General features: G+C 38.6%; 1 protein-coding gene across 1 annotated transcript; it reads left to right on the top strand.

Moving 5' to 3' along the window:
• Positions 1–388: 388 nt before the first annotated feature.
• On the top strand, positions 389–18,867 carry LOC100449514 (AFG3-like protein 2). Its single transcript, XM_063726383.1, is given in 7 exon segments — positions 389–466; positions 468–1,308; positions 1,311–1,593; positions 1,595–2,144; positions 2,827–2,907; positions 4,824–4,978; positions 18,684–18,867. Coding segments are annotated over 7 exon segments (2,172 nt in total).
• The last annotated feature ends 5,551 nt before the right edge of the window (positions 18,868–24,418 follow it).

Below are 24,418 nucleotides of genomic sequence, written 5' to 3'. Positions count from 1 at the left end.
TCTTTCTTCTGATCCCGCCATGTAAGGTGTGTTTGCTTCTCCTTCACTTTCCACAGTGAATGTAAGTTTCCTGAGGGCTCCCCAGTCATGCTTCCTGTACAGCCTGCAGAACTGTCAGTCAATTAAACCTTTTTTCTTTATAAATTACCCAGTCTTAGGTAGTTCTTTATAGCAGTATAAGAACAGACAAATACAGAAAATTGGTACCAGAGAAGTGGAATATTACTATAAAGATACCTAGTTGAGAGCTTGCGCTCTGCAGTGAGCCGCGGGCGCACTGCGCTGCCTGGCGGCCTCTCCCGGATTGGAGCCCGCTTCCGGAGGCAGCCCGTTGTCGCCTGCTCGCGCCTGCGCAGCGTCCCGGGCCGAAAGGGCCACTGTGGCGGCCATGGCTCACCGCTGCTTGCGGCTGTGGGGCCGGGTCGGCTGCTGGCCCCACCGCCTAAAGCAGCTCTTCGTGCATGGCAGGCGTGGGCCCTGGCGAGAAGCCCTACCTTCGGACACTTTATGGATTTATTACAACTCAAGCAAGGGCCAGCAGAAATTCTCTTTTGACAGATGTAATTGCTGCTTATCAAAGATTCTGTTCTCGACCCCCAAAAGGATTTGAAAAATACTTTCCTAATGGAAAAAATGGGGAAAAAAATGCTAATGAACCTAAAGAAGTTACGGGAGAGAAAAAGGAATCAAAGCCAGCTGCTACTACACACTCTTCTGAAGGAGGAGGTGGTGGCGGTGGAAAACGAGGTGGCAAGAAAGATTCTCACTGGTGGTCCAGGTTCCAGAAGGGTGACTTTCCATGGAACGACAAGGATTTCAGGATGTTCTTCCTCTGGACTGCTCTATTCTGGGGTAGAGTCATGTTTTACTTCCTGCTCAAGAGATCCGGGAGAGAAGTCACTTGGAAGGACCTTGTCAATTACTATGTTTCAAAAGGAGTAGTAGACAGACTGAAAGTTGTCAACGAGCGTTTTGTTCGAGTGACCTTTACACCAGGAAGAACTCCTGTTGATGGGCAACACGTTTGGTTTAATACTGGCAGTATGGATACCTTTGAATGGAATCTGGAAACTTTACAGCAGGAATTGGGCATAGAAGGAGAAAATCAGGTGCCTGTTGTCTACATTGCTGAAAGTGATGACTCTTTCCTGCTGAGCATGCTGCCCACGGTGCTCATCGTTGCCTTCTTGCTCTGCACCATCAGAAGAGGGCCTGCTGGCATTGGCCGGACAGGCCGAGGGATGGGCCAACTCTTTAGTGTCAGAGAAACCAAGGTCTTAAAGGATGAAATTGATGTGCAGTTCAAAGATGTGGCTGTGAGGAGGCCAAGCTAGAGATCATGAAATTTGTGAATTTCTTGAAAAACCCAAAGCAGTATCAAGACCTAGGAGCAAAAATCCCAAAGGGTGCCATTCTCACTGGCCCTCCAGGCACTGGGAAGACTCTGCTAGCTAAGGCCACAGCTGGAAAAGCCAATGTCCCTTTCATCACCGTTAGTGGATCCGAGTTTTTGGAGATGTTTGTTGGTGTGGGCCCAGCTAGAGTCCGAGACTTATTTGCCCTTGCTGGGAAGAATGCCCCTTGCACCCTCTTCCAATGTGGTGGGAAGGAAGACAGGAAAAGGCAACTTTGGAGGGCGGAATGAGCAGGAGAACACACTCAACCAGCTGCTGGTGGAGATGGATGGTTTTAATACAACAACAAATGTTGTCATTTTGGCCAGCACCAATCAACCAGATATCCTGGACCCTGCGCTGCTTAGGCCAGGGCGTTTCGACAGGCAGATCTTTATTGGACTACCAGACATAAAAGGAAGGGCTTCTATTTTCAAATTTCACCTCCGACCACTAAAACTGGACAGTACCCTGGAGAAGGAGAAATTGGCAAGAAAACTGGCATCTTTAACTCCAGGGTTTTCAGGTGCTGATGTTGCTAATGTCTGTAATGAAGCTGCGTTGATTGCTGCGAGACACCTGTCAGATTCCATAAATCAGAAACACTTCGAACAGGCAATTGAGCAAGTGATTGGTCGCTTAGAGAAGAAAACGCAGGTTCTGCAGCCTGAGGAGAAGACCGTGGCATACCATGAAGCAGGCCATGCGGTTGCCGGCTGGTATCTGGAGCACACAGACCCGCTTTTAAAGGTGAGGCAGGGTGGCTGCACTAGGCAGCCAGTGCACGCGAGCAGCTAGCTGCTCGCTGCAGTCACTCAAGAAGCAAGATACACTCCTGCAAAGGAGAAAGAAACAAGATATTTAGAAGGCTTTAGCCAAAACTTCTGGTAACTTCTGGTAACCATGGTTGCACAAACTGTCCCATAGATAAATATAAAATTTGGACAAAAAATCATTATTTTTTTTTTTTGACACGGAGTCTCACTCTGTTGCCCAGGCTGGAGTGCCGTGGCGCGGTCTAGGCTTGCTGCAGGCTCCGCCTCCCGGGTTCACGCCATTCTCCTGCCTCAGCCTCCCGGGTGGCTGGGGCTGCAGGTGCCCGCCAACACACCCGGCTAATTTTTTTTATTTTTAGTGGAGACAGGGTTTCACCGTGTTGGCCAGGATGGTCTTGATCTCCTGAACTCATGATCCGCCCGCCTCGGCCTCCCGAGGTGCTGGGATTGCAGGCGTGAGCCACCGCGCCCGGCCCAGAAAATTATTTAAAGGGACCGCAGAGTGTCCAAAAGCAGGCCAGAGCTGGAGGAGCGTTTGCTCCTATAAAGCAGCAGCTGCAGTGGGTTTGAACTGGGAGCCTGTGGCTCTCTTGCCTAAGGGTTTTTCATAATCTCCACACTACAGTGGTGTGAGACATAGGCTTTACTCTCCTAAGGTGGTAGAGGAGATAGTCTGGGACTTGAAGACTACTGGAAATTTAACACGAAAATCCCAGAAGCGAGAAAACTACCAAGAGGTGAGGCCCGAATCTGAGTAGGAACTGCCCAAATCCCAGGCCGACCACTAAACTACACATGCACAGTGGCGATCCCAGAAAGCCTGGCAAAAGAGTAAGCAGAGACCAAAGAGAAATCTACCCCTGAAAGACAGGGGGAACCACGTGAGATTTTTACGTTTTCTGCTTTTCAACTGAGGGCATTTCCCGAACTGCTGCAGCACAGATGACAGAAAGCAGCTCCCTCCCTGCCTTACAATGGGTATCAGGGTCACTGGGAATTGAGGTGGGCCAGGGGTGTGGGGGTCCCTTGAAGCAAGGGAACCATAGAGAAGACAACATTAGAGTGTCCATAAAACATCCTACGGAACCCACAGAGAAGCCACTAGAACTAATAAGTAAAGTTAGCAAGTTTGAAGAATTCAAGGTCAGTATACAAAGACCAATTGTATTTCTGTGCATTAGCAGTAAACAATTGGAAAATGAAATTTTAAAAATTCAATTTCATTAGGAATTTCAGTAGCATCTAAAAACTTGAAATATGGAGGAATAAATTTAAGAAAATATTTGTAGGACATGCACACTGAAATAATAAGACCTAAATAAAAATAGAGGTAGACTTTGCTCGTGGAGTGTTATGTCAGTTCTCCCCAAACTAATTGATAATTTCAGTGCAATCTATTGTAATCATAGCAGAATTTTTTTGTAGAAATTCAGAAGCCGAATCTAAAACCGATATGGAAATACAAATGAGTAAGAGTAGCCAAAACAGTGTAAGTTACTCACCCCAATATTAAGATTGTGTGCACCTACAGCGATGAGAATGTGGTGCTGGTAAGAGGACTGGCACGCAGGCCATTGGGGTGGAATGGAGCCCAGAAAGCAACCCACACACTTTTGGTTAATTGATTTTAGACATAGGTACCAGGATAATTCAAGGTGGAGAATTGTCTTATCTACAGGTGGTTCGGGCAACAGAGTAGTCACAGGAAAAACAGTGAACATTAACTCTTGCATCATATGCAAAAAATTAATTTGCAATAGAGCATGAAAACTAAAACCATAAAACTTCTAGGAGAAAATACAGGTAAAAATCTTTGTGGTCTTGAGTATGCAAAAATTTCTTGGGACACAAAAAGCACAAGCCACAAAAGAAAAAGTTGATAAATGGGATCTCATCAAAATTTAAGACTCTCTTTCTTTGAAAGACAGCTAAGAAAATAAAAAGGCAAGCCACACCCTCTGAAAATACTTACAATACATATATAGGACAAAGGACTTGTATCTAGAGCATATAAAGAACTCTTAGAACTCAATAATAAGAAAACAAGCAACCCAGTAAAACAATGGGCCAAAGATTTAAACACTCATTTCACAGAAGGTATATGGGTGGGCATTAATCACACACAGGGTATCATTATTCATCAGGAACATGCAAATTCACCTATAATGAGCTATCTGAACATACTTGCTGGAATGGTTACAATAAAAAAGAGACAGTCTTCATTGTTGATAAAGATACAGAGCAGTTGAAACGCTCACACGTTGATAGGAAAGTAAAATGGGGCAGGGTGCAGTGGCTCACACCTGTGGTCCCGGCACTTTGGGAGGTCGAGGCAGGTGGGTCACTTAAGGTTAGGAGTTTGAGGCCAGCCTTGCCAGCATGGCGAAACACATCTCTGCTACAAATGGAAAGGTCAGCCGGACATGGTGGTGAACGCCTGTGGTCCCGGCTGCTCAGGGGACTGAGGCGGGAGAATCGCTGGAACCCAGGAGGATCACTTGAACCTGGGAGGCGGAGGCTGCGGTGGGCAGGGATTGCGCGCCTGCGCTCCAGCCTGGGGGACAGAATGAGACTCTGCCAAAAAAAAAAAAAAAAAAAGGAATGTAAAATGGTACAATAGTTTTGGAAAACAGTTTGGCACTTTCTTATAAAGGTAGATGAACACTTCCATGTGACCAAACAATTCGACTCTTATTTCCCCAAGATAAGCAAAAACCTATATCCACGCAAAGACTGTTACTACTTTATTTATAATATCCATAAACTGAAAATAATTCTGATGTCCATCAAGAATGAAATGGATATTTGGTATGTTTGTAACAGTGGAATGCCACACAGCAGTAAAAATGAATGACTATTAATACACACAGCAGTATCTGTGGATCTCAAAAACAGGGAAAGAGACCAAACACAATGAAGTATGTGCCATACGATTTCATTTATTTGCAATTCTAGAAGCTAACAAATCCGTAGGGACAGAAAGCATGTCTGTGGTTGCCTGGGGTTGGGTGTGGAGGGAAAGACTCTCTACCAAGGGGTACAAGGGAACTTTCTGGGCATGATAAGAATATTCTGTATTTTCATTGTGGCTTGAGGTTATGTTTGTCGAAACTCATTGAACTCTACACTTCAAATGGGTGCATTTTACCATATATGTCATCTCTCAATAAACTGAATTTTTGAAAAATTAAAAAAAAGAGATACCTGAAAATTTGGAAGTGACTTGGAACTGGGTAATGGGAAGAATTTGAAAAAGTTTGGAGGGCTCAGAAGAAGATAGGAGGGTGAGGGAAAGTTTGGAACTTCCTTGTGACTTGCTAAATTGTTGTGACCAAAATGCTAATAGTAATATGGACAATAAAGTCCAGGCTAAGGAAGTCTCAGATGGAGATGAGAAACTCATTGCAAACTGGAGCAAAGGACACTCTGCTATGTTTGGCAAAGAGACTGGCAGCAATGTGCCCAGCTCTAGGGATCTGTGGAATTTTGAGCTTGAAAAGAATGATTTAGGGTATCTGGCAGTAGAAATTTCTAAGCAGCAAAGTGTTCAAGATATGACCTGGCTGACTCTGATAGCCTATGGTAATATGCATAAGTAAATAAATTATCTAAAATTGGAAATTATATTTAAAAGGGAAGCAGAGCATAAAAGTTTGGAAAATTTGCAGCCTGACCATGTGGTATAAGAGAAAAACATACCTTCTGATGAAGAATTCAAGCCAGCTACAGAAATTTGCATAAATAAAGGGGAACCAAATGTTAATAGCCAAGACAATAGGAAAATTGCCTTGAAGGAATTTCAGAGACCTTTGTTGCCATCCCTCCCATTACAGGCCTGGAGGCTGAGAAGAAAATAATGGTTTCATGGGCTAAGCCCAGGGCCATGCTGCCCTGTGCAACCTCAGGACACTGCTCCCTGCATCCAGCTTCAGCTAAGGCTAAAAAGGTCCCAGATATGTTTCAGGCTGCTGTGCCAGAGGGTGTAAGCTGGAAGCCACTAGGGCTTCTATGTGGTGTTAAGCCTGCAGATGCTCAGAGGCTGAGCATCTAGGAGTATCTGCCTAGATTCCAGAGGATGTATGGAAATGCCTGGATGTCCAGGCAGAATTCTGCTGCAGGGGCAGAGCCCTTATGGAGAATGTCTGCTATGGCAGTGCAGAGGGAAAACGTGGGTTGGTGCCCCCCACAGAGTTCCCACAGGGGAACTGCCTAGTGGAGCTGTGAGAAAAAGGCCACAGTCCTCCAGTCCCCAGAATAGTAGATTCACCATCAGCTTGCATCGTGTGCCTGGAAAAGCCACAGGTACTCAGTATCAGCCTGTAAAAGCAGCCATGTATCCTGCAGAGCCACAGGGGCAGAGCTGCCCAAGGACTTGGAAAACCACTTCTTGCATCAGCATGCCCTGGATGTGAAATATGGAATCAAAAGAGATTACTTTGGAGCTTTAAGATTTAATGACTGTCCTGCTGGGTTTTAGACTTGCATGGAGCCTGTAGCTTCTTTGTTTTGGCCAATTTCTCTTTTTTGAAATGGGAGCATTTACCCAATGACTGTACCCCCATTGTATGCTGGAAGTAAGTAATAAGTAACATCAATTTGATTTTACAGGCTCAGGCAAAAGGGACTAGCCTTATCTCAGATAAGATTTTGAACTTTGGACTTTTGCATTAAGGCTGAAATGAGTTAAGATTTTGGAGGACTGTTGGGAAGGCATGATTGTATTTTGAAATGTGAGAAGGACATGAGATTTGGGAGGGGCCAGGGCAGAATGGTATGGTTTGGGTCTGTGTCCCTACCCAAGTCTCATGTCAAATTGTAATCCCCAGTGTTGGAGGAGGGGCTGATGAAAGGAGATTGGATCTTGGGGGCAGATTTCTCCCTTGTTATTCTCCTGATAATGAATTCTCATGAGATCTGGCTTTTAAAATGTGTATATCATCTCCCCCTTCTCTCTCTTCCTCTTGCTCCCACCACATAAGATGTGTTTGCTTCCCCTTCACTTTCTGCCATGATTATAAGTTTCCTGAGGCCTCTCTAGCCATGCTTCCTGCATAGCCTGAGAACTGTCAGTCAACTAACCCCCACTTTTTTTAACAAATCACCAGTATCAGTTAGTCCTTTATCATAATGTGAGAATGGAGTAATATATGTGGTGAGGAAGAGGAGAAAAAATCAGATTTTAGGTTTTACATTTTACATATGTATCAAATATATTTTCTCCAGTTGATAGCTTTATAATATTACATTTTGTTTCTTGGCCAGGCATGGTGTTCACATCTGTAATACTAGTGCTTTGGGAGGCCAAGGTACGAGAATTGCTTGAGGCTAGGAGTTTATGACCAACCTAGATGACACAGCCAGATCCAATATTTACCAAAAAAAAAAAATTTTTAATGAGCCGGTTGGGGTGGCATGCACCTGTAGTCCCAGCTACTCAAGAGGCTGAGGCAAGAGGATCACTTGAGCTCCATAGTTCCAGGGTACAGTAAGCCATGATTGTCCCACTGCACTCCAACACCTGGTTGACAGAGTGAGACCACAATCTCTAAAAACAAAAAAAAAGTAAAAATTAAAAATAGGTACTATTTCTTTTGAAAGCATTACTAAACTTTAGATCCTGAATATTTGTTAGTGAATATCCAAGTACCATAGTTACTTTTATTCCTAAATACAATTTTAGAATATTTTCATATTTTGAATTGTCTTTTATAGTTGTTGATATTATTTAGAAAAAGGTTAACTTGTGTTATCATCTTCAATGCCTGCTATCACTGTGCAGGAAGATCAAACTCTATTTAACCAGTGTCTTAACTCTCACTGAAAGAGCTGGTACTGCCTTATCTCAAAGCACAGAGACGTGAAAGACTGGTACAGGTGGAAACCAACTAGATCTGAGGGATTCTTTTGCCTTTCCTGAGCTTGAGGAGGAGACTAGAAGCAAGGTAGCAGAGACTGATGTCTTCAAGAAAGGAGATGAGAGTCTCATTCCTGACAGCAGCACCCAAGGGCAGACAACTGGCCTGAGCACTCCACCACCCCATCTCCTAGGTTAGACAAAGGCCAACCCAGTGCCCACTGTGGACAAAAGCCATGGAGCACCCCCGATTTTCTTTTTCTGCTAACACTTATACCTCAAATTCCTATTCATATATGGATCATTTCTATGCAGGGTATGAGAACACAATGTAAGCAACTGAGATTGAACTTACTAACATCCAAGTAGGCTAAGTCTTAGAATTAATTAATTTATGGCTTTATAGAAATGTGACTTTTTCAATGCAAATTGTCTTCTTTAAATTTTATGCACACTACATTTCAAACAATGGATGTAGTACTACAGAGAGTTATCTAGGAATCCATTTTCCCCACATTTGAGACATGTAGTTAACACTTACATAAGTAAATATAACTTTATTCCCCCTGGGATAAATAGTTCTTAAACAGGATGTTAGAAAACAAACCTAACAGTAACAGAACAAATTTGATAAGTGGTAATACGTCAAACTGAGAAATTCTGGCCTTGCATGGTGGCTCACATCTGTAATCGCAGCAGCACTTTGGGAGGCTAAGACAGGTGGATTGCTTGAGGCAAGGAGTTCGAGACCAGCCTTGCTAATATAGCAAAAACTCGTTTCCACTAAAAATACAAAAAAATCAGCTGAGCTTAGTGGCATATGCCTGTAATCCCAACTACTAGGGAGGCTGAGGTACAAGAACTGCTTGAACCCGGGAGGCAGAGGTTGCAGTAAGCCTATATCGTGCCACTGTACTCCAGCCTCAGTGACAAAGTAAGACCCTGTCTCAAAAGCAAACAAATAAAGGGAATTCTGTGAATCCACAGGCACTGTTAGCATAATAAAAATGAAAGCCAAATATATAAGGAAATATTTTATGTGTATATTCTGCAAATTTATAGTATTCGATAAATGATAGGCAATCAAGTAGAAATATAGAAAAAAAATTTTAAAAGGCACTTTATAAGATGGGATATTCAAACAGCCAGCATAAACACAAAAAGAAGCTCAACTTCATTGCACACGAAAAATGCAAAATTAAATATAATATTTCTACACACTCATCCAAATGTAAATATTTTTTAAAAACATACAGTGTGTTGGTTTGGAAGTGGACTGACTGGAACTGACATATACTAGAAGTGCTTGTATAAATTTGAAAAGTATAAATTTGAAAAACTGCTGGCAATATCTACTTTACATGTTCTATGACCCAGCAATTCCATTCTGAGAAATATGCCCTAAAAATGTGTACATGTTTCCAAAAAATGTTAAATATTATTATTGCAGCACAATTAGCATCAACCCTACTCCAGAAACTCCTCAAAGGTCTGTAAATAGGAAAATGGATAAACAAAGTATCTATATTCACATGGACTGCAACAAAGCTATGAAAATGAATGACCTGTAACTATTCATAACAACATGAATGAATTTCACAAAAAATCAGTTGTAAAAAGAAAGCACAAAGGAAAACTTACTGTATCACCCCACTTGTGAGAAACTCAAAGCCTGAGAAATCCAATCTAGAAATCTAATTAGAAGTTAGGATGTAGCTATGGAGAGACGCGGTGATAAGTTTGGGGAGAGAGGCTCAGTGCTGTTTCTTGGTCTGTGCTGCTTTCACAGGTGCTTAACTCTGTAAAAGCTCTTTGAGCTGCACCCCTGTAATTAGGCATTTTTCTGTATTTAGATTTTGCTGTAAGTTCACTTTAGAAAAGAATTATATTTTTAAAAGTAAGATAATTTAATATTATCTTGGCTTCTGCTTTCTGCTATGAGCAGAAATCTACAATCTACAAATCTACAAGAGAAGATTCGTTTTATCAACTTGGTATTTACAAATTATAAAAAGATTTACATTTACTTCCATTTTGGACACTCTGAAGTGCTCTTTTCCATCAGTATATTTTAATCAAATATAATTCAATAATACACTGTTCAGTATTCCTGGAGAATGAACACAGGGAGATACTACCTTCTCATAAACTGTCTAGCTGGTCAACCCGAAGGTATTCTCTCTCAGACATGAGAGAGAGTAAGAGAGACAGAGAATATACAAGCTCCTTCCATGTATTCTGTTCTGTAATATTCAAATCAAAGTTTGATTTGATTTGATCTAAGCCTTATTAAGTGGAATGGTGCTGACTGAGCAAATTCAGAGCAGAATGTGAAGGAAAAGTATTATAATGATATACATCCCGTTTTAGCCTTGATAAAACATTTCAAATCTGCCACCTGTACAAAATATATTTCTATATTTTAGTTTTTCAATTTGCGGAAGATCTGTATATTCTAGATAGGAAAGCCATCAGCAGGACCAGAGACTTTGAGCTTTGGAGGACAAGACAAAACATTTTATACAAACGGTTTTCTTAAGCAGATTTTGACAGCTTTCTACTACTCTAAAAGAAATTCTTCCTTTCTTCCATATTTTTTCTTCCTTCCTTCCCTTCTTCCTTCCTTACTTTCTTGTTTTCTTCCTTCTTTCCTTTTTTTTCTTATTTTGTTTCTTTCCTGCTTTCTTTATACAAACCATACAAACCACAGGAACTATTTCGAAATCAGGATGCTACTTTAGTCTAAAAAAAATACAAATCCATACTATTAAGTAAGCAGCCTGTAAGTCCTCTCAGTATGTGACCAGAGCAGGGAAAAAAATAGATGAATTTTTCTTAAAAGCTCCATCAAAGTATAAAAACTTCATAAATCTTCCTGAGGCATCTGAGTCCTCAAGGACTGTTTTTATCCTTTTCTCTCAAATTGTGGACATCAACTTAGGTAGTCTTTGTCACATTTATTCAAAAGGTTTTTAGAGAATTTTGTCAATAGCACAGGGACATCTAACTTATACATTACAATTACTTTCATAATAATAAACTACCGTGCTCACTTTATTTTGTTTGTAATTTCATGTTTTCAAATTTGATATGCAAAAAGCCCAATAGAAAGTGGAGTAAGCAGGGAAAGACTGGGGAGAATAAATACTTCTCTATAAAAAATGCCTTATGCAACAATTTCTTTAGTAAGCTTCACACATGTAGTTGCCATATGATTTAGTTAAGTTGTTTTCATTTACCAGTGACTAGAAGAATGCTTCAGTTGTAAAATGTTAGCTACATCTGTATTTCACATTTTTATTTTATAATATACACGTATCAGTATCCTCATTGTGTATGGGCCCATGAAAAAACTTCTCAGAGGTACTTGCATGTAGAGCTAGAGCTAGAAATATGACTAGAATTGAAACTGCTTTCTGCTGTCTCCTAGATCATGCCTCCGAGGGTAGTGGGAGGCCTCATCTGCTTTTACTTTGAAAAAAGAAAATCTCTAGATTTTTGTCTATCTTTAGAACACAACGTACAGAACTCAGCTTTCAACTAAAGAATCAAATGCTGAATTTTTGGCTGACGGGTTATGCTACTTATATGACAAAATCATACCTGTCAAAACTTAACATATTTTATTAAACAACATAATGTAAATTCTGATTCAACAGAAACATTGGAGAGTGGTGATTTTTTTTAATAAGTGAAAGTATATGTATTTGTTTCCAAAAATATTTAAAATGGCCATGATAGAATAATAAGTTTAAACAGTTTGAGTCAAACAGATAAACTTTCATGCATGAAAGCACATTAAACAGACTTCTTTGGATGGGAATATTTGTTGCAACTCTCAAGGCAAGATACATTTTTATGTCTCTTCTCAGTCATTGCTTCCCTCCCACTGTATTACCATTTTATCATTTAAATAAATGTAATTCATCTTTAAACGAATACAGAAAAAATAATCTAGAGCTTATTTCTTTAGCAATTTTCTTTATGCTTATCTGGTTCAGAAGATCACATGGTATATGGCTAAATTAGTTTCCCAGCCCATATGCCACTTGAAAGACTAATAGTGAGACTTGGGTTGAGTAATGAACAAAGATTAGGAGAATATTTCCAGAAGTGTCAGTTAGATAGCAGAACTAATTTACTTTGACACATAATTACACATTTAGATAACCACACTATAACCATACACATGAGATTTTCTTGAGTAGAAAATCAGAATGAATCAGTTAACTTATAAAAAGAGAAGCAGCAAGTGAACCTCTGTCATTTTGTAGTTAAACTTTCTCTTTCTTCAAGGCCAGGGACTCTACTTGTAACATGCCCACCTCATTTTTAAACCTTTGGATACATTGCTGTAAGTCTTCTTCTAGATATGCTTTTGATGTTCTGTCACTACAGGGTGGAGAATAACTTCTAATTCATGTTTTATGCTTTTATAGTTATTAACAGTGGGACTGTCATATGTGGGTCCCTGAAACACACTTGCCAGTCATCTTTAAGCTTTAGAAGAGCCTCTAAGATCCATATGAATTGTGGAACAAGCGCTGTATTGGTTTTCTATTTTTATAAGTGTCTGCAACAGCAGAAATACTGTGGTTTTCTATCTGTATCACATGATTAATTTCTTTGGAGTGGGCAAACCACAAATCAAAAAGACTTTTTGGATCTCTAGACTGAGGCCAATGTCTAATGTCTAATTTCCAATCAGTGGTATTTTTTTTTTTATCACTTGCATTATCAAACTCTTGGTTTTCTTTTATTTCAACCATAACTACTGGGCTCCTTAATTTTTCATTTCTGTATCATTTCAACCATTCTCTTCATCGCTGTTAGAAACAGGCTATGGTCTGTTTATAATGGTTTGTTTGTTATAATTTTTATAGTCTGATTTGTTTTCATTTGAATAAAGCTTAGAAGATGACTGGCAAGTTTGTTTGAGGAACCCAGCGTATAAATGCAATGACAAGACATGTTTGAAGAATGAACAGACATTCCTTCTGTTCAGGCAATGCCTGGAATACTACAGTTAGACACTCCAGATGCATCTGCTTCCTCATGATCAGGGATATGATTCATCAGATTAGAGGGCACTCCCTTTACGTTTGTCGCTCTTTAGAGTTACTATGTAAGAACGCTTCCTCAGGACAAACAGTAATTTTGGATATTTCAAAACTTTCACCAATCTTCAGTTGAACATTTTTAAAATGAATTTTAAAGGAAGCCCTGAATAGACAGATATATCCTCTTTATCACAATTCTTACTCAGTTCTTGTTCTCAAGACATTTTTTTGCAGGTGGAAAATTCATTTGCTTGTTTTGTTTCTCAGATGTCTTTTCTGTCAGGGTGCATGTTTTAAAATTAACTTTATTCTGAAGTAATCAAGTATGAGCAAAGAAAAATTATAAAATAATTAAAATTTAACTGTGAACTTTATTCTATGTTTTGCCACACCTAAGTTACTGGATTATAACTAAGAAGTAAAAACTAATTTGCCTTGGTCTAACACAGGAGAAAAACATGAACCATCAAGCTTAACTCTCATTGTTTCTTGGGACTAAATTTAATTCATTATGAGTCAAATCTACCAGAAATAAGTTCACAGAAGATATGCAGTATTATAAAAGCTTTCTCTCTTTAAAAGACTTTTACCTCAGCATACCATAAATAGTGAACCCCTACAGCGAATTTATATTTCTAAAGATTAACTGTAGGGTAGGCAAATGCTAAATTATTAGAAGCAAAATGAACACCAATTAGAAAGAGAAGAAAATTTTTAGATTCTACTTCAAATGCTATACTGTAATATGATAGTGTTATGTATCTAGATAGATTATCTGCTTATATCCAGTTCTAATACATTCTAAGTTCCACTAGTGACAGTGGACTTAAAATTTTTAATGACATTTACCATTTATGTTAAAATAAGAAAGTTTTTGTTTGTATCCTAATACCAAAGGTCCCATTCTGGAAGGCATGATTCTCTTAATAGGCAGTTGGGTTGATTTTATGACCCAATTCTCTCCCTGAACATAGACACTGAAGGCAACCAGAGACCAAAAAACAGAAGTCTTTAACCTCAGCCACTAGTGACTGGCAACATAAAACTGCAAAGTTTGGGCCACTGGCAATGATGAGTCCTTTAACGTGAGTTGAACTCAGTGGCCATCACTGTTAAATTGTTCGTAATTTCTCTTGCTTAGTAGCACAACTCAATTTTTGATGTTACCTTCTTTATCATGAAGAAGGTTATAAAAATAAAAGAGCAAAGAGACTTCTGGAAATTTCTGACCTCAATTCCAAGGGTAAAGATAGCTATGAGTTACTACAGACTGTAAGAATATTTTAAATTTTATAACTGATTAAAATGCTTTAAAATTAAGTATGAAATGATTATCTGTTGGATTCTAAAAGGGATAGTCCAGAAGGTCACTTCATTTGGACTATACCATGTTATTAAAGAAAAACAAACAAACAAACCAATAGTAAGCCAGAAATTAAAATTTAAATTGTTATATACCTGTGGCTGTTTATTTTCACTTCTTTCAAGCCTTTCTTACTTTTCCTCTGAAGCCACTTTTAAGTCGTGTTCTGCTGACAAATCCACATGTTTTATTAAAAATGAGTGACTTAGAACAGTTAGATAAAGACTATAATCTTTATAAAAATTCATACAAAATAATATATACTCTTATTTTATAAATTGAGAGTTTAAATGAAGCTTAATGTTTACTGGAATATTTACATCTTTAAGAAATACTTCTAATTATCTGAAACTTCAACGCACCACTTGGGGAGACACTAGGTATCAGCAGGTTCAAGCCATGCAAAAATCTAAGGTTTGCTCACAAGTTGTTCCACCCAACATAAATAAACAAAACTTCTGGAAACAAAACAAAATTTAAAAATACAGTAAAAACATACAAAGTAACACTTTACTATTCTCTACTTCATAATAGTATCTTTTTAATAACATGCTATGCAAGTTGGTATTTACTAATAATTTGCAAAATTATTACCATTTGTACCTTTATTAGTGTACACCCTGTTTTTTACATCAGAAATGTTTTCCTCTACTATTCTGACAAATTTATTTTCATTTTTTAAGACTCTGAATGTAGGCTGGGCACAGTAGCTCACACCTGTAATCCCAGCACTTTGGAAGGCCCGGGAAGGAGAATTGCTTGAGGCCAAGAGTTTAAGACCAGCCTGGAGACCATAGAGAAACCCTGACTCTACAGAAAATTTGCCAGGCATGGTGGTGAGCACCTGTAGTCCCAGCTACTCAAGAGGTTGAGACAAGAGGCTCCCTTAAGCCCAGGAGTTTGAGTTTGCTATGAGTCTTAATCATGCCATTGCACTCCACCCTGGGTGACAGAGTACGAATTTGTCTCCAAAAACAGAAAAAGAAAAAAAAAGGCTCAGAATGCTATGTGAAGTCCTCCTTGAATCTGACTATCTTTCTCCACATACACAGGCATCTCCTTCCTTGGGGCTCCCTTAGTACTTTGTCAATTTTTCTAGTGTCACTTCACCACCTGAACTGTACATCATGTCTTTGCATGTCTATCCCCTTTGCAGCTAGACTGTAGCAATCATCTTTGTTAAAAGTCTTTATTTTACCAAATATTTATTATTGAGTTCCTACTAAGTGGTAGGTACTGGAGTGTAAAGAATAGGAATAAAACCTTCGGGGATGGCTTTTCTAGAGATCATGCCTGAGCTGAGACTTAAAGAATGAGGTTCACCAGATTAAAAGAGGCAGAGGGCGGGAAACCTGAAGATGATGAAGATGAAGACCTTTGGGAGGATTCATTTATGCTTTATGAATAGTAAGTATATTTTTTCTTTTCTATAATTTTCTTTATATCAGCTTCATTTATCTAGCTTACTTTAAGAACATAGTAAATAATAATGCAGCAGCACATACCAAATATGTGTACCTCGACTGTTTATGTTATCAGTAAAGCTTCCAGTCAATGGTAGGCTAGTTTGTAAGAAGTCAAAAGTTATACTCAGATTTTCAATTCCACAGAAATCAGAGTCCCTAACCCCCACATTATTCAAGAATCAAGTGTAATTAATATTTATCTACTAAATACAAACCATTTATTATAAAAATTAAATAGAAGATCCATTTGCATAGCAAGTCCAATTTGTTATAATGTGACTATAGAGAAAAATACAACATACTAACTTAAAAATCTTAAAAATCTAATTTCTTATTTATATTAATACAAAAATATATAGAATTTTGGGGATCATAATTAGGTAAATGAATTTGTTTCAGACAATACTGTTTGAGATTATGAATTAGCTACAACTAACTTCTGAAATAACTCTGAATTCTAAACTAAACAAATTAAATTAAAAGAATTAATTTATATATATATATACACGTAATTTATATATACATTCTTTAAACTGCTCAGTCAGGGCAGGTAAACACGAAGTTTTTAAGGATGGAAGTGTCCTGAGAGATAGTAGAATATGTCTGTTACATAACAAGCATTCGTGTTATGTTTGATGAATAAATGGATTGAAAGAATGGATAAATACAGTTGGGGAGTTCAATATTTTTTAATAAAACTTTTATAAAACAATATTTTTGTGATAGTAATTATATTTGCTATTTATTATTTTTATAAGAATACATAATGAAATGTTTAATCTGTCATTGTTTGCATATACTCAATGAATCTATACATAAGAAAAGCATATATACCTAATAAAATATATACATAATAAAATCTGCAAGCATAGATAAAAAGATTCCCTTTTTACTTCTGAAGAGGCTAAAAGTTCAAAGAAGATAACAACCCATGCAATAATAATGATAAAATAGACAGCGAGAAATTACTTTTACCTGTGCAAGATTCATATTCTCTCTTCCCAAGGATTATTCCATTAATAATAAACTTTTACTAGAAGTTTTATACATGATCATTGCATAAATCACAGATAAGAAAAAGGAGCAAGAAACTTTACTTAAAATACAAATGCTCAGAAGTTACAATTTTTATCATATTTTGTACATAGTTTTGGCTAACACAAGGCCATAGTATGTTTGTGTGTATGTGCAAGCAAACTGATTTTTTTTTTCTCACTGGCTATAACAAAATGTTCACATATCATTCTGTCCTATGGATGCAACTGAAATTTATTTATAGGGTCTATTCTATCATTTCTTGTTAAAATAAGTGCTGAGAAAAAACAAAGTGCATGTATCTCTATTTTCTAAAGATATTTTAATATAATGAAATTGATAGGTAAAGGGCATATACATTCTTTAAATGTGGTAATTACCACCAAATTATCTACTTGAAAAGTCATCAGCAACTAAAACTTTAAGCAGCAGTATAACTACCACTGCTCTTTATTCTCACAAACATTGTGGATAAAAAACAGTCTCATTTCTCTTTTAACTTAAATTCTCTTATGAGAAACACTAAGGATTCTTTCCTATGTACGTAAGTAAGGTGTGGATCTGCAAAAAAGTACTTTGCTCACTTTCAGAGTTCTTTTCTTCTGGATTTTATTTGAAAGAATTCCCTGTAAAATAAAGATGTGCTTTTTATCTGTGTGTGTGTGTGTGTGTGTGTGTGTGTGTGTGTATAAAACTGATATATATAACATATTGTATCAGTAATATATACAATTTGTTATATTTAATCAGTAATATATATTATATATAATAAAAATGTAATAAATTCCCCGTAGAATAAATATACACTTTTCATTTGAATATGTATTAATATATATTTATATATAAGTAAAAAATATAGTATTTTTCAAGTATGTCATCTTTTGTTAATTTTTTCTGATACACAAGGGGTTTTAATTTTTAGTTGCTAAATCAACCTTCAGAATGCCTACTTGTGAGGTCATTCTTAGGAAGGCCTTTGTCAATATAAAATGTACCGGTATAAATAAGCATTTGTGTTTTCTTCTGGTACTTTCCTCGTTTTGCATATGTAATAATTTCACTCTGTATTCTATCAGGAACTCATTTTTGTGGCACAAAATTTCATTAGTTTTCTTCAAATAGGATACATGTTATTAATAACTCATCCTTTCCTACTCATCTGAAATGTTACCACAATCCCTACGTATATATCTTAATTTATCTCAGTGTTTCGGGATTTCCTATCCTGTTCCATGTATTTATGTCTTTTCAGCTGTTAGTCAACAGATAATTGTGGGAATTAATAGCACGTTTTGATATCTAGAGGAGCAAGCCTTTTTTCACTCCATTATAAAAATGTTTAAATGTCATCGCAATAGAAAAAGACAGACAGCAGGTGTCATGCAAAAATGTTAAAACGTTGATATTTTCACTTGGTTTACGTAAAACTGATAAATATAGAAAGAGCTCACATTTTGAGAAAACTGCGTCTTCCCATTCAAGAACACGGAACCCACCTCCCACTTCCAAGTTTCCCTCTAAGGAGCCCCAGTAAAGAATTTATCTACATAGGTGGATTCGGATGTAAAAACAGACACAGGGTTTTATCCGAGAACTTCGCCTACCAAAAAAGACTCATGGCATTTTTGATATGGGAATGAGTTCTCATTAGGCACCTCCCTATCATGTATATGAGACATATCTTTTAAACGTGTATATGCCTAGCTTTGTGAGTTAAATCAAATTCTCCACCAAGTGCTCCAGACGGGGAATTGCCAGCGATAGAAAGCAACTGGCTCCGTTTGGCTTCGCTGTTCCGAGGGTGCCCGGCGCCCTCCAAGGCCCCCGCCCCAGGTGCTGCGGGGCTTCGGGGCTACGGGGCTGCGGGGCTGCGAGGCTGCGGGAAGCCGGGCCTAGGACGCCCTCTCACCTGGAGCTGAGGCCCCGCTGCCTGTCCTTCCTGTCGCGGGCGTCCACGTCCCGGCTTCTGCGCGTCAGGCGGCGATCCACCTCTGCGGTGTCGCCCCTGACTGCCGCCCTGTGGATCTTCCGCAGTTCCGCGTCCCAGATGTGGTACCCGGGACCCGGGTACTCGTGGTCGATGGAGCAGGACCGCCTGGCCCAGGCGTCTCCAGAAGCTGAAGAGCTTCCTCATGGTGGCGACTTCTCAGACGCCCAACAACCCGCTCCTGAGCCGCCGCGGCTCCAGGTAGCCTTTCCATCCCGCCTCCCAGCCCTAAATCTGTGATCCACCACCAAATCCGCGATCCACCCAAAAACCGCAATCTACCCTCAAATCCCGGGTCGTGCCACCCGCCCTCCTCCTCTGCCGGAGCTCGGGACCGCTGGCCAGAGGCAGTCCGCAGCCACCGGGGATGGGATTGAGCGGCAGGTTCTCGCCCCTGTGCAGCCGCCATCGGGCGGACCGCCTGGCTTGGCAGCAGCCACGGGGACATCTGGTCCTGGTTCTTAGATGTTCGGAGAGCAGGCGGGCTTAGAGGTTTCCCGGAGGCTGCTGCCTGCACACAGAGGGCGACTGCAGCTTGGGTGCCTAGGCGGGCTGGAGGGGCATAGCCTGGGCGGCCTCGGGATCGCCAGCGCGCAGCCTGAGGGCCCCTAGGCCGTGCCTCCCGCCCCGCTCCTCCGCTGCAGGGAGACAGGAGCCGCTGGCATGGGCACTCCGCAGTCACCCTGGATGGGGTTGAGCGGCAGGTTCTCAGTTCTTGCCCCTGTGCAGCCGCCGCCCGGCAGAACGCCTGGCTTGGCCGTAGCCACCGGGACTTCTGGCCCCAGTTCTGCGATGCTGGCAGTGTGAGCGGGCTGGGGAGTTGCCGGGCAGCGCCCAAGCTGCAGCCGCAAATCCGCGATCCACCCCAAAACCACAATCCACCCAAAAATTTGGGTCTGCAGCTTGGGCGCCCAGGCGACGGAGCATGGCCCTGGCGACCTCCGGAATGCGTGCGCGCCAGGCCTGAGGGCCCCCCTGGCGGTGCCACCCGCTCTGCTCCTCCTCTGCCAGAGCCTGGAACAGCTGGAACGGCCACTCTACAGTCACTGGGGATGGGGTTAAGTATTCTTATCCCACGCATGCGCACAAAAAGTTAACTATTAGGTACTTAATGTGTTGATTGACTTCGTTTTGGTAATCATTTCAGAATGTGCATATAGATAGAAACACATCACATTGCAAACCTTGAATATGTTCAATTTTATTTCTCAATTATACCTCAGTAAAGCTGAAAAAATTTAACAGGATTGAAAGGTTAAACCCACAGTTCTATAATAACAGTTGGACACTTCAACACCTCATTTTAATTAATGGGTAGAAAAACCAGACAGAAGCTTCATGAGAAATAGTAGACTTGAACAATAGTATAAGCCGCTTAGATTTAATATACAGATATAGAACAGCCCACCCAACAACAGCAGAATACACATTATTTTCAAGTGGATATGGAACTTTCTCTAGGATAGGCCATATCTTCCTCCACAAAAATATGTCCTAATCATTTTTAAAAGTTTGAAATCATACAAAATATAATTTACAACCACAATGGAAGAAACAACAGATAAATAAAAAATGAAAATGGGAAAATTCACAAATATGTGGAAATTAAACAATGCACTCTTAAACTACCAGTGAGTGAAAGGATAAATCACAAGTGAAATTATAAAGTATTTTGAGACAAATTAAAATAAAAATAAAACATACCAAAACTTATTGAATGCAGTGAAAGTAGAGTTCAAAGGAAAATGTATGGATATGAACAATCACATTTTTAAAAAATCTCAAATCAGTAACCTCACTGTGTACCTAAAGGCAGTAGAAAAAACAGAGAAAACTAAATCCAAAGCTAGCAGAAGGAAAGAAATAATAAAGATTAGAGTATAAATCAATAAAATAGAAGGTTGAAAAGCAGTAGAAGAAATAAACACAGCTAAAAGTTGATATTCTTTGAAAAGATCAAACCTTTCACTATATTGACTGAGCAAAAGATGGAAGACTCTCATCACTAAAATCATAAATGAAAGTGGAGCCATTACTACCAACTTTACAAAAATAAAAAAGGATTATAGGAGAATACTGTGAACAGCTGCATATTAACAAATTAGGTGCCCTGGTTGAAATGGACAAATTGCTAGAAAAACACAAACTACCAAAATAGCTCAAGAAGAAAGAGAATATCTGAATAGACCTATATTCAGATAACAAGCAAGAAGATTGAACTAGTACTCAAAAACCATTTAACAAAGAAAGATTTATGACCAAATAGCCATATTTGGTCATAAATCTACCTAACATTTAAATGTGAATCTATCTAACATTCAAAGAAAAATTAATACCATTTCTTCTCAAACTCTTCCAACAAAATGTATGAAGAAAGAATACTTGCCAATTCAGTTGTTTTGTGGGGTGGGGGCGGGGGGTTGTTTGTTTGTTTGTTTGGAGACAGAGTCTTATCCCCCAGGCTGGAGTGCAGTGGCATGACCTTGGCTAAGTGCGACCTCCGCCTCCTGGGTTCAAGCGATTCTCATGTCTCAGCCTCCTGAGTAGCTTGGATTACAGGTCCCTGCCACCACACCCAGCTAATTTTTGTATTTTTAGTAGAGACAGGGGTTTCTCCATTTTGGTCAGGCTGGTCTCAAACTGACCTCATGATCCAACTGCCTCAGCCTCCCAAAGTGCTGGGATTACAGGCATGAGCCACTGTGCCCAGCCCTCACTTTTTGATAACAGCATTATCCTGATACCAAAGCCAGACAAAGCACAAAAAAAGAGAACTAAAGCACGATATCCCTTATGAAAATATAGGCAAAAATCTCAGCAAAATGCTAGCAATACTAACAAAATACTAGCAGCACTACTGTATAATCAAAGGATTGTAAACTATCACCAAGTGAGATTTATCCCAAAAATGCAAGTGTGGCTCAACATATTAAAAATCGATCAGTGTAATATACTATAACAGTAAAATGAATAAGCACATGATTATTTCAATTGATGCAGAAAAAGCATTGATAATATACAACTCTCTTTTATGATAAAAATGTCCAATAAACTAGGCATAGAAGGGAACTTCTGCAACATGACAATGGGATATAAAAAACCGACAGTTAATATCGTGCTCAATGATGAAACACTGAAAGCTGTTTTCCTAATATCTAGAACAGGACAAGGATGGTGCATTTGCCAGTTCTATTCAGCACTGGAAATTCTAGCTGGAGCAATTAGTCAAGACAGAAATAAAAGGCATCTAAATTAGAAATGAAAAATAGAAGTAAAATTATATCTACACATGATCTCATAGGTATAAAGCTCTAAAGAATACCCAAAACCCATCAGAACTAATAAAAGAGGCAGGAAGCAAGACAAACACATGCTAATTAGTTGTATTTCTATATAGTTGTAATGAACTATGAAAACATTTTTTAAATTCCATTTATAATAGCATCAAAGAATAAGATATTCAGGCATAAATCTAAACATGGTGGTATGCACAAAACTTCGCTGAAAGAAACTGAAGAGTTTAAATAACTGGAAAGACATTCTGTGTTCATGGGTTGTAAGACAATATTTGATGACCATACCATCTAAAGTAATCTAGAGATTCAATACAATACCATCAAAATCTCAAAGGCATTTTTTGCAGACACAGAGAAACCCATTATAAAACTCATACAGAAATTCAAAGAATTTGACATAGACAAAACAATCTTGAAAAAGAACATTGGAAAACTCGCATTTTCCAGTTTCACAACCTACTACAAATCTACAATAATCAAGAGGGTGTGGTACTGGCATAAAACCAATAGACATTTAAACCAATAGAATAGAATTGAGATCCTAGAAATTAGTCCTCATATATATGGTCAATGACTGCTCAGCAAGGAGGCCAAGACCAGTAAATGGAGGAAAGAACACTCTCTTCAACAGCTGGGTATCCATGCACAAGAGTGAATGTATATACCTTGCACTATATACAAAAATTAACTCTAAATTAACAAAAGACTTAAATGTAAGGACTAAAAATATATAACTCTTAGAAGAAAACACACAGGTAAATCTTTATGACCTTTGAGTTTTAAATGCTTTTTGAAATACAACACAAAAGCACAGATAACGAAAGAAAAAATACATAAATTAGATTTATGTATCATAAAATCGAAAACTTTTATGCATCAAAGGACGCTATCAAGGGAGTGAAAAGACAACCCACAGTATGTGAGAAAATATCTGATAAAAGCAAAACATATATCCGATAAAAGCTTAATATCTCACAACTTAACAACAAAACTTCTAACATTCCAATTAAAAAATAGGCAAAGGACTTGAATAGACGTTTCTCCAAAGAAGATATACAAATGTCTAATAAGGACAAAAAAAGACACTAAACACCATTATTCATTAACAAAATGCAAATCAAAACCAAGATGAAATACCACTTTCCATCCTCCAGTATGGCTTTCATAACAACAGTGAAACAGAAAATAAATGTTGCTGAGGATGTGGAGAAAATGGAGCCCTCATGAATTGGCTGCTAAGAACAGAAAATTATGCAGTTGCTGTGGAGAGCAGTTCGGTGGTTCCTCACAGAATCACACATAGACCCAGAAATGCCACTCCTAGGTATTATACACAAAAAAGTAGACAGCAGGATCTGGAACGATATTTTTACACCAAAGTTTATTGTAGCATTGATTCGCCATAGCCAAAAGGCAAGGACAGCCCATGTCCATCAACAAATGAATGGATAAACAAAATATGATACGTATATTAGAATATTATTCATCCATTAAAGGGAATGAGGTTCTGATACATGCAACATGGGTGAAACTTGGAAACGTGATGCTAAGTGAAGTAAGCCAGACATAAAAAGACAAATGTTGTGTGATTCCACTGATATGAAATATCTAGAATAGGAAAATTTGTGAAGACAGAACAAAGATAAGTGTTTACCAGAGACTGGGGAAAGGAAGTAATGGTGAGTAACTGTTTAATGGGTACTTTATTTTGGCTTGTGATAAATAGGATGGTTGTACAACACTGTGAATGTACTTAATGCTACTGAATTATATACTTAAAATTGTTAAAATTTTAACACAATAAAAAAATTAAAATATATATCTGAGAATTATTCATTGTTATTTAAAAGTTCTTTGCTCAATTGCCAAATATTAAGGTTTTCTGAATATATTTTTGTTGTTGATGTTTAATTTAGTCCTATTTTGCTCAGTATACAAACCCTCTATGATTTAAATCATTTTATATTTATTGAGAATTATTTTATGGTCCAGTATTTGATCTATCTTGATTAATGTTCCCCAGACACTTAAAAAAGTAGATCTGATTATTGTCACCTTTACTGTTGATGTCTGTTTCACACATTTTGAAGTTTCATTAGGCTCACCCATTTAAGATTGTTAATTTTATGAACTGGCCTATTTTGATTATGACTTGACCCGTTTATCTTTGGCAGTACTCCTGTTTGG

The sequence above is a fragment of the Pongo abelii genome, chromosome 7, assembly GCF_028885655.2.
Source record: "Pongo abelii isolate AG06213 chromosome 7, NHGRI_mPonAbe1-v2.0_pri, whole genome shotgun sequence".
NCBI lineage: Eukaryota > Metazoa > Chordata > Mammalia > Primates > Hominidae > Pongo > Pongo abelii.
This window is presented reverse-complemented; position numbering and strand designations above follow the sequence as displayed.